General features: G+C 42.7%; 1 protein-coding gene across 4 annotated transcripts in view; it reads left to right on the top strand.

Annotated features, from left to right (window-relative positions):
• Positions 1 to 14198, top strand: part of DYNC1I1 (dynein cytoplasmic 1 intermediate chain 1) — a 334133-nt gene that overhangs the window by 30385 nt on the left and 289550 nt on the right. For 2 of the 4 annotated variants that reach the window (XM_051852963.2, XM_051852961.2), the window contains exons 2-4: positions 998 to 1114; positions 9966 to 10080; positions 13015 to 13156. In XM_051852963.2, coding sequence (XP_051708923.1) covers positions 1007 to 1114; positions 9966 to 10080; positions 13015 to 13156 — 365 coding nt within the window. In that variant the 5' untranslated portion in view covers positions 998 to 1006. The remainder of the gene's footprint in view (positions 1 to 997; positions 1115 to 9965; positions 10081 to 13014; positions 13157 to 14198) is intronic. The other 2 variants (XM_051852964.2, XM_051852962.2) reach the window with 1 other exon arrangement.

Here is a 14198-nt window from a genome sequence, read left to right as displayed (position 1 = left end):
TTACTTTGACCCAAATAAGTAATACTGCTTTCAGTATGCAAATGTAAGTTGCATAGAAGTCGGGTTGTATTGGAGATGAAATTAATTGTGACAGTTCTGGAGGAGTTTTGCAGAAAAAGAAGATTAACATGTAAGTCTTCAGTGGCTGTCTTTGCTGATGCATATAATGTTAGGCAAAATGAAATTTCCATGTACCCAGCTCAGCAGAGGAATGTTTATTGAGTCCACAGATATTTGCGCAGGGCACGGCCCTTGGGGTTTGTGACAGCCTATTTTCTTTTCTCAGTGAGGGCATGAATTTCTCTTGCTCCATTATCATCTAAATTGGAAGTCATGATGCCTCTTCCATTCTCTTATTTATGATTTTGTTTGTTAAGAAACTTGTACAGGAAATGTACTACTTACTCAAAACTAAATTGCTGTTCTCCTTTGGACCAGATGATAATATTGTCTTCCTTTTGAAATTTTTAAAAATTATTTATTTATTTTCATTTCTTTGAAAGGCAGACAAAGAGAGATCTTCTATACATTGGTTCTCTCCCCCCAAGTGCTTGCAACAAGTACGGCTGGTCAGGCCAAAGGCAGAAGCTCAAAATACAATCTAGATCTCCCATGTGGGTGGCAGAGACCAAGGGACTTGAGCCAACGCCTGCTGCCTCCCAGGAAGCTGGGTAGAAGTGGAGGCAGGACTGCAACCCAGATGTTGTGATCTGGGAAGTGAGACTCTCACGCGGTGTCTGAACTACCACGTCCAGTGCCGGCTCCCAGATATTTCTGTAGATAATGATCCAAGTTTTATACAGACTCACTTCAGATCTAACTTAATTTTTTTGACATTGGCCGAATAGTACAGCCAATTATTATCAGAAAGCTATATTTTCAAGCTGCATTTCCTTTTGGATGCTTTTCACAATGATAGTACAGAAAGGATAATCATATATATATATATATATATATATATATATATATATATGCCTTTTTTCTCTTTTTCTCCAAGGAAACCACCATGTCTGACAAAAGTGACTTGAAAGCTGAACTGGAACGCAAAAAGCAGCGCTTAGCACAGATTAGAGAAGAGAAGAAACGTAAGGAAGAGGAAAGGAAAAAGAAGGAGGTGAGTACTAGAGGTTAAGGGGAAAAGAAAAATCCTTGGGTATGAGGGGCTGGTACTGTAACGACTACACAGAGCCCCCTGCATGAACCATTTATGATATCTGAACACAGGAGTGTATAGCCACATCTCAGAACAATGAGGTCATTGCAGTGCGGGGGCCAGGCAGGCACCCCCAGCATGGTCTGCAGCACTTGCTTCAGGGGTCTCCAGACGCCAGCTTCACCCCAGACTTGAAAAGAACTTTGACCTCTTTACTGTTAGACATTCGACGTTTCTGAACCTGCCTGTGCCTTGGCTTCCTGTACTTCATCATGGGAACAATAATGTGTTTCTTGGGGGAATTGTGAAGATTGACAGTTAATCGTGTATAGCACTCAGCAGCAGCTAGGCTCTGGTGAGTACTTAACACTAGTACTTAACGTTAGTTTTAAGAAAAGCTGCAACATTTTAGGTGAGATATGGAAAATGCTGCCAGTTTATTTCCATGTTCTGAAGGAGATAAGGTTGTGCATCCCAGAATATGCTGAATTGGTGTCTTGACTATTTCAAGCTGAAATCACTCGAGGAGCTGTAACTCAGAAAAGGCCATTGGCTTGTCTTTTTCTACCTGCAACAAGCCGCAGGGTCCTTCTGGCAGCAATGTCCATCGCATAGCAAGGCCAGGAATCAACCGTGATCATCACACGGGGGTTGGGGGCTGCCGGAACCTGCAGAGGCAAGCTCTTGGAAGTAAGGCTTTGCTCCTGCTGGCTTCCATATCCCCAGAAGTCACTGCCCAAGTCCAGCTACTCCTGTCTCACAAATTTATTGCTCTGTGTATAAACAGCATAAAAGCATCATGCTTGGTCATTCCTACACACCTCATTCTTGTATAGATCCCCAGATACCTGGAAACTGAACAGAACATCTAAGCTTCTCACTTGTGAGTTGGCCCTATATTCTTCGGGTTTGTACAGTCAGCAAGAGAACCCAGCCAAGAACTAAGGAGCTAGTGGAGTTCCTGCAGTTTCTTCCGTGTTGTGTGTTTTCCGTGGTAAGCAAGCATCCCAGGTTTGTAAGGGGAGAGAATCACTCCCCCAGTTTAGTGAGTGGATAGTAAAAGATACAGAATTGCTAGGAATTACAGGTGAAAGAGAGTTTTTAAAAGTTTATTTATTTATTTTATTTTTTAGAAAGACAAGGAGATGAGAGAAGATATCTTCCATCTGCTGGTTCACTGCCCAAATGCCTGCAACAGCGGGACCTGGGCCAGGCCAGAGCTGGACTCCGTCTGGCTGTCCCACGTGGGTGACGGGGGCACAAGTACTTGAGTCAACACTGGCTGCCTCCCAGGGTGCGCATTAGCAGGAAGCGGGGTCGGAAGCAGAGGCAAGATTTCATACCAGTGCTCTCATAAGGGATGTGGTGATTTAACCAGCCGTGCCGTGATGCAGGCTCCTGGAAGATATTTGAGCACGGAGGCCCCTTTTATGCCAACAAAGCACAGAGGTCCAGGGGTGGAATGCAGCCTTCATGCTGGGCTCAGAATCCGGAGCTCCTGGCTCCCAGTTCCATGCCTTGCTGTCGAGTCGCATCTTCTTCCTGTCTGAATCTAACAACTATCACAGGTCTACACAAGAATCACAACAATGCATGTTACGCCAAACTGCACATGGGTTTCATCTTTTTGCACTAAAATGTTATCTTTTAATCCTATTTTTCCATAAGCTTTTTTGAAGTACTCTCATAATTTGTTTTTAATTCTCCCATTGGTTTTGGTAGTGTAGAAACATTTTGAATGTTATAAAAAGTGCCAAAGATATTTTCAAAGAAGAAAACTGTGTGTCATGTGACATGTTTGTGTGTCTAAAAACCAAAAATGCATTCCTACTTAGAGTTTTTAAAAAAAAAATTTTTTTTGACAGGCAGAGTGGACAGTGAGAGAGAGAGACAGAGAGAAAGGTCTTCCTTTTGCCGTTGGTTCATCCCACAATGGCTGCTCCAGCTAGTGCGCTGTGCCCAGTGCACCGCACTGATCCAAAGCCAGGAGCCAAGCGCTTCCTCCTGGTCTCCCATGCGAGTGCAGGACCCAAACACTTGGACCATCCTCCACTGCACTCCCGGGCCACAGCAGAGAGCTGGCCTGGAAGAGGAGCAACTGGGACAGAATCCAGCGCCCCAACCAGGACTAGAACCCGGTGTGCCAGTGCCGCTAGGGGGAGGATTAGCCTATTGAGCCATGGCGCCAGCTAAAAATTCATTTCTTTATTTTGAGAGTCAGAGTTACAGTGGGAAAGAGGGAGAGACAGAGAGATCATCTTTCTGCTGGCTCACACCCCAAGATGGCTGTGACGGTCAGCACTGGGCCAGGCCAAAACCAGGAACTTCATCCAGGTCTCCCACTTGGATGGCAGAGGCCCATACGTTTGGGCCAGCTTCCACTGCTTTCCCAGGACATTAGCAAGGAGCTGGATCAGAAGTGCAGCAACCAGGACCCAACTGGAGCCTCTGTGGGATGCTGATGTTGCTGGTGGCGGCTTTTTCCGCTATGCCACAATGCTGGCCCCTACATAGTTTTTCTTTAAGGAAAGAGAAAATGTCTTTTGATGCCTTACAGTCTAAGTAAGTGTGTTCATGCTGCAAGGCCAGGAGACCAAGGTAACTGATTTATAACAATTATTATTTTCCAACAGAGTAAAACATAATTGCAGTTGCAATTCAGCCTTCCGGCATCTCGAATCTGTTCCTACCATTGCACTTTGATTGATGTAATCATTTATTTGTCCTTGACATTGTACATAATATTTTTCCCTTGGAGATCTTTGCAGTTATGTATGCGGTTTTTGAGTGAAGCAGAGGTGAGAACTGACAAGGAAGGGCTATTCATTGTGATGCGAAACCAAAAAAGCATTAAGTTATTATATTTCCTTCCCTTCAAATGTCAACGTGTACTGTAGTTTTAAAGCACCTGTTATCCTTTACTAATAACCGGTTTCCTTTTAAACTGACATTCTGATATCCGACTTAAATTTCACAGAATTACCACAAAATGTGATGTGATCCAAATTGTGCTGTCTGCTTCATCTTTTTCATTTTTCACGCTTTGGAGAAATTACAGGCAGCCCTGAGTGATAGAAGCAGACTACCCCTTTTTGCTTTTACCCCAAGCCATTTTGCCTGATGGTGGAGATTTCTCTTGTTACACAGAAAAAAAAAAAAAAAAAGAAGTAGTAGTAGTCCTGGAAGATTGGAAGATTGGGGGTAGAAGGTGATGGGGTGCCTGGAACACTAGAGCACCCAGAATTAAAGTCACGTGAAGTCTTTGTTTCCCCATTTCTGAATGGACAGGGTGCTCTATGCCTTTGATAACCAAGCCCTCTGTGCAGAGTCATGTGACAGTACAGGCTCCTCATCTCCCTCTTCTGATTCCAAATCAGGATGCCCTGGACTGTACCATCAAGGTCTGTCCTGGCTTTATGTCTTCGCCCTCTGTGATCCATCTCCTTCCTGCACTAAGATCTGTCCTTGGTCCTGTTTTAGCATCATTTTCCAATGGCTCTGGCTTGCTTTGTGCTGTGCGGAAGATGGCAAAAGCTATAGGTCACACCGCAGGGTTTTGAGTCGGGAACTTGGCTCTGTCCTTCAGACAACAGCCCTGTGGGAGAGCTTTTCGAGGCTTGTTCTCTTGTCTGTAAATGGAGGAAAGAGTGCTGCTCTCCTTGTGGACTTGTGTCAGCACTTAGCAAGATCCACAGAGCAAAGAACTGCACCGGAGCTGGGTCGGGAAGCAAAGCTTTTGCTAGGCTCCAGCATCAGCCATTGGGGAAGTGACCGGAGGCAGTTGGCACAGCTCTTTCCTTTCTGCGGGCTCTCTCCAGGCAAGGCCACCTCCCCAGAACACCCCATTATTGCAATAGTTCCGCCCACCCCACCAAGGCGCTTGGTTTCATGTGAGTTTGGCATTCTGTAGCTGAAAGAAATTTGGAAATAATCTATTCTGATCTCTCTCTTTTTAAACGAGAAATCTGGGTCCCAGAGGTGAAAATCTGGCAAGTAGCCCCCTTTATCTTCAGTCTTAGGAAGGACCCCTTAGCCAGCCGGTTGTCCCATGGAAACCTGGGGTCACTCTTTCACTGTTCCTGTCCCCGATTCACAGTGATCATCAGATCCTAGACAGGCAGAACTGTATGACCCTTGCTCTTCCATTGCTTTCCGCCCTAATATCCACATTCCAGCCGGATTCAGCAGCTGACAGAGCCTCTTTATTGTTTTAAAATTTATTTATTTATTTTTTAGAGACAGAAATACAGGGGTGGGGGTAGGGGAGAAAGGATGTCTCATGCACTGGTTCACTCCCCCAAATACCTGTAAAGGTGGATCTGGGCTGAGCCATGAGCCAGGAACTCAACCACAGTCTCCCATGTGGGCGGCAGGAACCCAATCACTGGAGCCATCATGTCTGCCTCCCAGGTTCTATGTCAATAGAAAGGTGGAATGAGGAGCCGGAACTGGGGATCAAACCCAGGTATTCTGATGTGGGACTCCAGTGCCTGCTCTGGCGTCTTAATTACCAGGCTAATTGCGGCTCCTGCATATTCCTAGGGAGCGCACCTTCTCCTAACAGAGTTCATGGCATTCTCTTCCCTTACTCTCCCCATTCTTCTTTCTTTTTTTTTTTCCTTTTCTTTCCTTTTTTTTTTTTTTTTTTTTTTTTGACAGGCAGAGTGGACAGTGAGAGAGAGAGACAGAGAGAAAGGTCTTCCTTTGCCATTGGTTCACCTTCCAATGGCCGCCGCGGCCAGCGCACTGTGCTGATCCGAAGGCAGGAGCCAGGTGCTTCTCCTGGTCTCCCGTGTACTCTCCCCATTCTTCTGTCGCTCTCGGCTGTTTTCCACCATCTCTCAGCTCGCATCTGAAATTACTGTTGCCAGAACGCGTTTCTTCTGCCTCTCTCCACCCCTAGCTAGATGAGCTCTGGGCCCCAAGCTATTTAGCCCAGGGCTTTGTATTTGTCCCTTCGCTGACCTTTCTCTCCTGAGAGACCCCAAGCTTTTGAGGGAAGGGTTGTGTGTGTGTCACTGTGGAGTCACCGTCAGCACCCCTGTGACCCTGGGGGTGAGCACTGGAGGACGAGTCACGGGTAAGCTCATGGGGCAGGTCTTCCCAGGCACCAGGAGTTCTACTCTGCGGGCTTCTGCCCTCAGTCAGTGGGCCACTGCCATTGACCTCTGAGCTTAAGATTTTTCTAGTTTTCATTTTGTTTGTGGAGAGCTAGAAATAGCCTGGAGCTTATAGAATTGATTTTTATAAACTTTCTTTAGGCTTACAATTTAGATAAAACAAATAAATTTAGAATGAAGAAGAAAGAAAATACTCCTGAATGCTAAACTGGGTGACTTTTTTATGCCCAGCTCTGAAAACTATAAATTAGGACCACCCAGGTTGACGATCTACACAGAATTCAGAGAACTGTGTACATGTATAAAATTACAAATCTCTGCCCTTTTGGATGTCAACTGCTTTCTTGGCTGTGGTGTTAAAGATGAAATCTGATTTTAAAATAAATATAGCAGCCACCATTTAAAACTCAGCCCTGATTTCAGGAAAACCGGGCCTCAGTGCAATGAGGTGTGCGTAACGGGGCCACCCTGAAGTTTCATCCTGTCCTTGGCTGTCCTCTGAGTTGCTGGAAATTACAGTGGGCAGGGGTTCCTGGCCCACCCTCACCTGTCCCTCTAATGTGCTTGGAACTGTCATTTAAAATGATTGGCAGTTCTCAGCTGACGGTTTTTCTATCTTTGATGATTCTCTCTGGGTCTTAGCCATGATCATGCCTTAGAAACAGAAATAATACTTGCTGGGAAAGGCACCTGGCCAATTTTTAATTAATAGTATTACAGAATTACTCCTTGTTGAGTCATTAAAACAGAAGGTTCTACAGGATATAGAGAGTTTCAAGATGAGGGCACTGGGTATAGCTGTGCTGAATGAAGTTAACACTGTCTCACTCTCGGTGCTCGCTGGGAACAGAAAGGAGCAGTCTGTTTCTGATGAGCGCAGATTACCTAATTTTGCATTTTCCATGGTCAACTTAGTGTTGATGGCTTTCCTAAGCTTGTGTTTTATCTAGGTAGACATCTATCCTTATCCACTTATGCTATTTTTTTAATATTGCCTGTTTCCTTAAGAATTAAAAAAGGCAGAGCGTGAGTTGCAGGGGCACCTTGAGTTTCTGAGATGGAATTTTGTAGACGAAGTGCAGGTGTACTGTTTTTGCACAACGTATGATTACTCAAGTTGACATGAATGTTTAATTAACATGTTTCATGAAAGCTTACTGATTAAAGTTTAAAAATGTCTCAAGAAAAGAAACAAATAAAAAAACAGATACAGATCTTGTGCCTTTCCGAGTAGGACAGACATGACAGAAAGTTTTTGATAAGATGCCCTAAGTTTACTCTAATGGAAAAGATTAGGCAGATCTTTTTCTATAGATTTAGTGTAAGTTCCATTAGGACTTCTCAGTATCTACTGATACTTCATTAACCTTGAGTAAATTTTGTTTTGAAGGAATGAGAGAAGGTTAAACATTTTCTTCCTGTTGCTAGAATATAGAAGTGGCTCTGGTGGGGGGCTGAGACACTAGACATGTAGAGGACTCTACTCCAACATTGACAAGTAAAAGGGCTTCCTGAATGAGGCACCTGTAGAGGAACCTGGCCTGACTATGGAAGGTATACTTCTAAGTTTCTGTAAAAAAAAAAAAAGTGCCGAAAGCAGATACTGACCCATTGATGCAACACGTTTCACTGAGCGTCTACTCTGTGCCAGACACTCATCTAAGTGGAAGCATATTTTGGTGAACAAAATACTCAAGGATCCCCTCATGGTAAAGCTACAGTTCGGTTACGGCATAGCTCCTTGCTGTAACAGCATACTATTCCACGCTGGACTCCTAACACGAAGTTTGTCTATCTTAGTTTTTTCATTTGTATTTCAGTCACTGCTATGAGAGTTTCCTGTTCTTTCAGTTCCCCTATTTTTCCTTCCATCCTTCTGTCAACGTTATAACCCGCGATGTTGATTTAGATCCTTACTCTGCAAGTTTTCTTTCCCATCTTAGTCCTGTATTTTCCTCTGTTGAATGCATAGACTTTGAAATTTGCTTCTGTAACTTAATGTTCAAATTTGGGGCAGAAAACACGTGAACTTTGATGTCGTCACTCATAGAAATTAAAGTTCCGTGTTAGAATTCTGTGTCGTGTGACGGCGCCTGAGATGGAGCTCTTATTGACCTCCCAAATGTTGGATTCCCTCTGGTGGTGCATGGACTTCAAAAGCATGACTCTGTTAGAGGCCCCAGGTGAGCAGTAACAGAGATGTGGAGTCCAGGGTCATGTGCAAAGATGCACTTAGCTTATAATCAGCCTGCAGGTTCCATGCGGGAGCAGGTCAAAACCTGCATGAACTCTTTCTCTTTTACGGGCCATAATATAAATTTTGTTTCACTGCTTTGAAATGTGCTCTGCATGCCTGGAGGGAGGTAACATACCTGTTAGGGGAGAGGGGTGTGTCTGATAACTGAATGGTAGGTGTCCAACAAGTTGTAGACTGCTGCACCTCTGTCACTCAGCAGAAATCACTGTACCCCAAACACGACATCTCAGGGTTGCACAGGCGGGCAGACACCTTGCCTTAAGTGAGCACTGTGCCGTGGAGGACAGAAGAGACCACAGTTTTTAAATTCCCCATTGGTCCTCTTTCATCTGCATTTTACTTCGTTACTAGCCTGGAGAAACACATCTTGGGCATAGAATCAGATATTAAGAGGCTCACCTGCCACCATTTTTTAAAGGATTTATTTTATTTATTTGAAGGTTTAGTCACAGGGAGGGATGGGGAGAGACGGAGAGAAAAAAAATCTTCCATCCACTGGTTCACTCCCCAGATGGCTACAACAGCTAGGGCTGGGCCAGGCTGAAGCCAGGAGCCAAGAACACATTCGGTTCTCCCACATGGGTAGCAGGGGCCCAAGTGCTTGGGCCGTCTTCCCCTGCTTTCCCAGGCACATGAGCAGGGAGCTGGCTCAGAAACACATAAGGGATGCTGGCACCACACGCGGCAGCTTAACCTGCTGTGCCACAATGCCAGCCCATGTGATGTACCTTTTAATACAGGATTTCTGCAGGGCATGTCTCCTGACTTTTTTTGTACTATATTTTCCTCCATGATGATTTTCTTCTTTCATTTATTATGTACGATGGAATCCTATGACAATCAGAACCAAGTAACAAGACCTATTTTTTTTTTAGTAACGACACTTATAGTAATATTGCTCACCTACCCTACTATAGATTTAACCTGGTTTATTTTACACCATAGTAAATTTATAGTACCAATAAAAACAACATTTTACAGTTACAGATTCTCATAAATAATTTCATTTTTCACCCAGGTCCCAACCATTCCTTGTATGCATAACCCCAGGAGTGGGTCGTAGATATTCCACGTACTCATTTTATGAGCTGAAGCCCCAGAGGGACAAAGTGGCAGATAGATTTTTTTTTACAGTTATATTCCCAGTCAGCAGTCATTGGCCTTGATGGTTTCTTCCAAAACCAGTTGAGAGAAGCTTTCATACACGTGATAGAACCAGGAGAACGCCTTCAACCACAGGAGAGCGCACTGGATCCGAAATCAGTAACTGGTGCGGTCACGTGGTTTTTCCATCCTTTTTGTACATGTGACTGCAGCTGCCTACGGCTCTGGCCTGGCCTTGTCTACCACTCACTTCTAGTTTCCCCTCCCACCCGGGCCGGGCGTGTGTTTGGTTGTGTCGTTCGCTTTTCTTACCGACGTCTGCATTTTCCAGGCGGATCTGCAGCAGAAGAAAGAGCCGGTCCAGGATGACTCGGACCTGGATCGGAAGCGGCGGGAGACGGAGGCTCTGCTGCAAAGCATCGGGATATCGCCTGAGCCCCCGCTAGGTACTTGAGAGCGCTTTATTCCCGACCTCCAATTGGACTTGCACGGGATCTTCCATGTCCAGCGTTTGCTATCCCGTTGAGTGTTTTGCTTTATTTTATTTTTTAAGAAGTTCTGCGGCTTACGGCTCAGGTTGCATGTAGTTTTGGGATTGAGGAGCTGGAAGGAGCCCGTGGCAGCAGTAGAGTTCTTAGTCATTTGCTGCTTTTTGGCTCATTATATGGGCCACCCGTTCCTCTGCATTACTGGTTGGTTATTTTATACCTTTTATGAGTTGCCACTTGTTAAATGCAAGAAATCTTGGGATTTTTCAAATGTAATTGCTCTTCATTTCCATTGCTGAATTGCAGCCTCTCTTTGCTGATCTAAACACTGCGAATTTGTGTATGAATTTCATAATCACTACAGGCGTATGCTCAGTGGTTACATTGAAAGAAACTTGAAATGATGTCGGATGAGCAGCTAATTAACAAATTGACTTTTACTTGACACGTGTATCTTGATTTCATTACTAATTGGCATTTTCACGCAACACCCCTCCTCCAACTCATTCATTCCTAAATGATTGTCCATGACCTCATTTTATCTCTAAGGTTTGGATATTGAACCGTTTGTTTTATTTGTAGTGAAGGTAACTTGTGCATAGATTGTTTCTGCGGTCATTTACCTATATATCTCTCCTGTGATAAATCATTTTATTTTTCTTTTATCCTTTTGTTTTCCATACATTTAAGAGTAATCCTGGGGTATCTGTAAAACTATATGATAGTCAATATAGTGAAAAGAAAACCTTTTTAAAGGTTACATAGAATTAAATATAATATCAGATGTCCTGCTCAAAACAGTTTTTCTTCCTTTAATTCCATAACTTTTTTGTCAAGAGTACTTTATTAGTTTCTGTAATCACACTTACATAGAGAAACCCTTATATAGTTAATATACTGTGTTACCCCTGTACAAATGGAAAAAATTGTGTTTAACATTTCTAGACCAAAATGGCTGTTAATTTCTGTACAATGCCAACTCAACGTGATCAACTGGGATACTTTTTTCAAAGTTGACAGTACAAATAAAGTTTACAAAAATTCAGTTATATATACATGTGTATACATACACATACCTCATAACTGACTTTTATATTAAAATAAATTTTCATTTTATTTCCAAAGTTGCTTAAAATAAGAATAAAAATTATCCATGTGCAACAAAATGACAAATGTCTATGTCAATGTGAATAAGAAAAACATGAGGGCACTTCAAAAAGTTCATGGAAAATGGAATTAAAAGATGTTTATTTTGGTGAAAATATTTTGGAATCTATGTGTAGTTGTTTTCTAATATGTATTTTCCATGAATTTTTTGAAGACCTCTTGTGTATGAGCTTATCAATCATCAGTACCTATGGATATAATTTGATATATCCATGCAAAACTAAAATACCCATAGGAATGTTTTATACTCAGCCCAGTTTCTGGTAGGTGGAAGCCCCAATTAGCCCCACTGGTTTTGTTTTACTTCTTTATGTCGTGGAAGATGTAATCGATGGGATATTTGACCTACTTTGAGAAACTGACTAAACTTCTTATACATAGCCTACGTGAGATATAAATTAGACATTTTGCAATCAATTATAGTTATGCCTCAGTGTAGCCTTTGAAATGCTGTTGCTATGTGAACGCTGATTAAAACACACTAGGAGTATTTTCCCCAACCATACATAGAGCCAGCAATTTAACCTTAAGGACAAAAGAGTTGAATATCCCTGAGCCACGACCAACTTCGAGACTATCGCTAGGTACCTGCCGATGGCGCCTGTCAAGGGTGCACCCTGTTTCTGGTCTGATGCACCACCCCACTTTACCCTCTGGCTTAGCACAAGAGGAGGCTACATGGAAACTTCTAGCTTCCTGACAGATCTGCCATTGTGTTATAGGATTTGGGAAAAGTCGTTAATCCCTCTACCCTGTTAAATAAATAAAAGGAAATTGCACATGATTGAAACCAAATGGAAATCCACACACAGGCACTGAAATTCCTTTCTGCCCATACGGCTCCTTTGGCATGTGTGACACCGAGGAGCCATTGCATTGCCTGGCCTGTAGCCATCTTGGCTACTGCGTGCGGCTTCGATGTAAGGACAGTTGGCTTGTATCTGAAGGAGGAAGGGAAAAAAAATAACTTGCATTTCCTCTAGCGTGTTTCTTTTATTGTCCTTGCTGGCTTTTCAGCTTGTGTGGACCTGGATCTGTGAACTTATTTCTCCTGCCTTCAGAGAGGCAGTTGCTGTTGCAAGCAAAGGAAAACAAATCCCAAACAGGGTACACAGCACGATGGGCTGCAGCTAATAATTAAATGTAAAAATAAAGCAGCCTGTCGTGTTCGTTGTTTTGAAAGGGATTTTTAAATTACCGGGTTGAACATTGTACCCTTTCTCTATCGCAGAGTCTCATAGCAAGTGCAGTGTATCTTATGTGGACAGTAAGTTCCCTCCAAATGCAAACCTGCAGCAGGCTTTTCTGAGTTTCTCGGGCCATTTAATATGATCAGAATCACATGTTTCATAATCTCTTATGGTTTTACAGACACCCCATTTGAATTTTTAATAGGTCACATCTATACTAACAAAATAAAGTGGAGAATTGGAATTATCTGGATAGTTCACCCTAGGAAATCCTAGACATGAATTATCTGGATAGCTATTTTGATTCTCTATGTTACTTTGTTAGGGTGGACATGGCCTCGAATCCCTAAATTAATTGTGTCTAAATTCATTTTTCAAATTTTAATTTCCAAAATATGAAAAATTCACTTGACTTTCTTCCTTTTCTTTCCTTTTTTTTTTTTTTTTCCTTATCCCATCTCAATCTCTCCTGGCCATACAACCACTTTAATTTGGGCCCATTTGTTTGGATTTGTCTGACACTGCTCTTCACCAGTGCAGCCGCTGCATTTTTTAACATGGGATACCTGTTATTTTCATTATTTAGTCCCAACCCCTATGTCTCCCTCCTCGAAATCAGTGAGCACTCCCAGTGAAGCCGGCAGCCAAGACTCAGGCGATCTGGGGCCATTAACAAGGTAAGAATTATCTCTTTAAAAAAAGCCAGGGTGGGATGGCAAGAATACTAAGGATCGTTGTTAAAACACTTAGATGTGCATGACCTTGCATGTAACCTCAGTCATTTTATGTTTCCCTACGAGGCAGCTTGCTATTCTTAGTGGCATAGCAAAGATTTGAGCACTAGAATAATAAACTCACCATCATTCTTCCTTGAGAGAGCTAACTTAGCACCATGCGTCTTCCTTAACAAACCTTCTCGTTATTCTACTCTAGTTTACTACTTGGCTTATTTTTCATTAACAATCTTCTTTTTGTGGATTGAACACTGAATTGTTCTAACCCCAACTTTAATTTTGCAAGCGTCCTATTTGTTTGCTTAATGGAGTTGCCAAATTTCAGAACTCAGCTCCTAGTGTTTTTATTAGTTTATTATTATTGCTGTTATTTGGGTTGGCTGTTTCTTGCTTATTGAGTGGCAGTGGGTCAGCATGTTACCTGCCCCTCCCCCGCCACCAAGGCCACATGGCTTCCTCACTGCTCAGCCTAGTTGAACTCAGGTAGGGACATAGACACTGTTTTTCCACAGTTTCCAGTTTGTCATGCAAAGCAAGGAATTTCAATATTTATAGAATCATCTCCTAAATGTTAATAACTTTTGTTAAAGGCAGTCATGGGCTAGAGTTGGTCTGTGGGCTGATAATTTGTGATCTCTGACTTTGAGTCTTAATTTTTTAAGAAATTCATAAAGTAATTAAGCTTAAAAGGAAAGAGGGAGCAAATCAACCACACACAATTCTTTAACAAGTCAGCCTTTTGGTTTAAGCACTTTTCGGTCCTTGGGTATCTGAGAACATTGCTTGCTACCATATGCATTATTGGGAAGAAGTAGAAAATTTTTTATTTTTCTATTTTCTCCTAAAGTCATAAACATTTTGTTTGGAAAATACACTGTTTCCATACTGGCCCAGGCAATTTTGTAGACAGAAATAAGGACATGAGGATCGTCTAGCATTGGCCTGTGCTGTAGGCTTTCTTTGCTTAGAAAAACTAACATGTAAG

This window comes from Oryctolagus cuniculus, chromosome 16 (assembly GCF_964237555.1).
Source record: "Oryctolagus cuniculus chromosome 16, mOryCun1.1, whole genome shotgun sequence".
Lineage (NCBI taxonomy): Eukaryota > Metazoa > Chordata > Mammalia > Lagomorpha > Leporidae > Oryctolagus > Oryctolagus cuniculus.
Note: the sequence above shows the minus strand (reverse complement) of the source record. Positions and strands in the feature narration are given on the sequence as shown.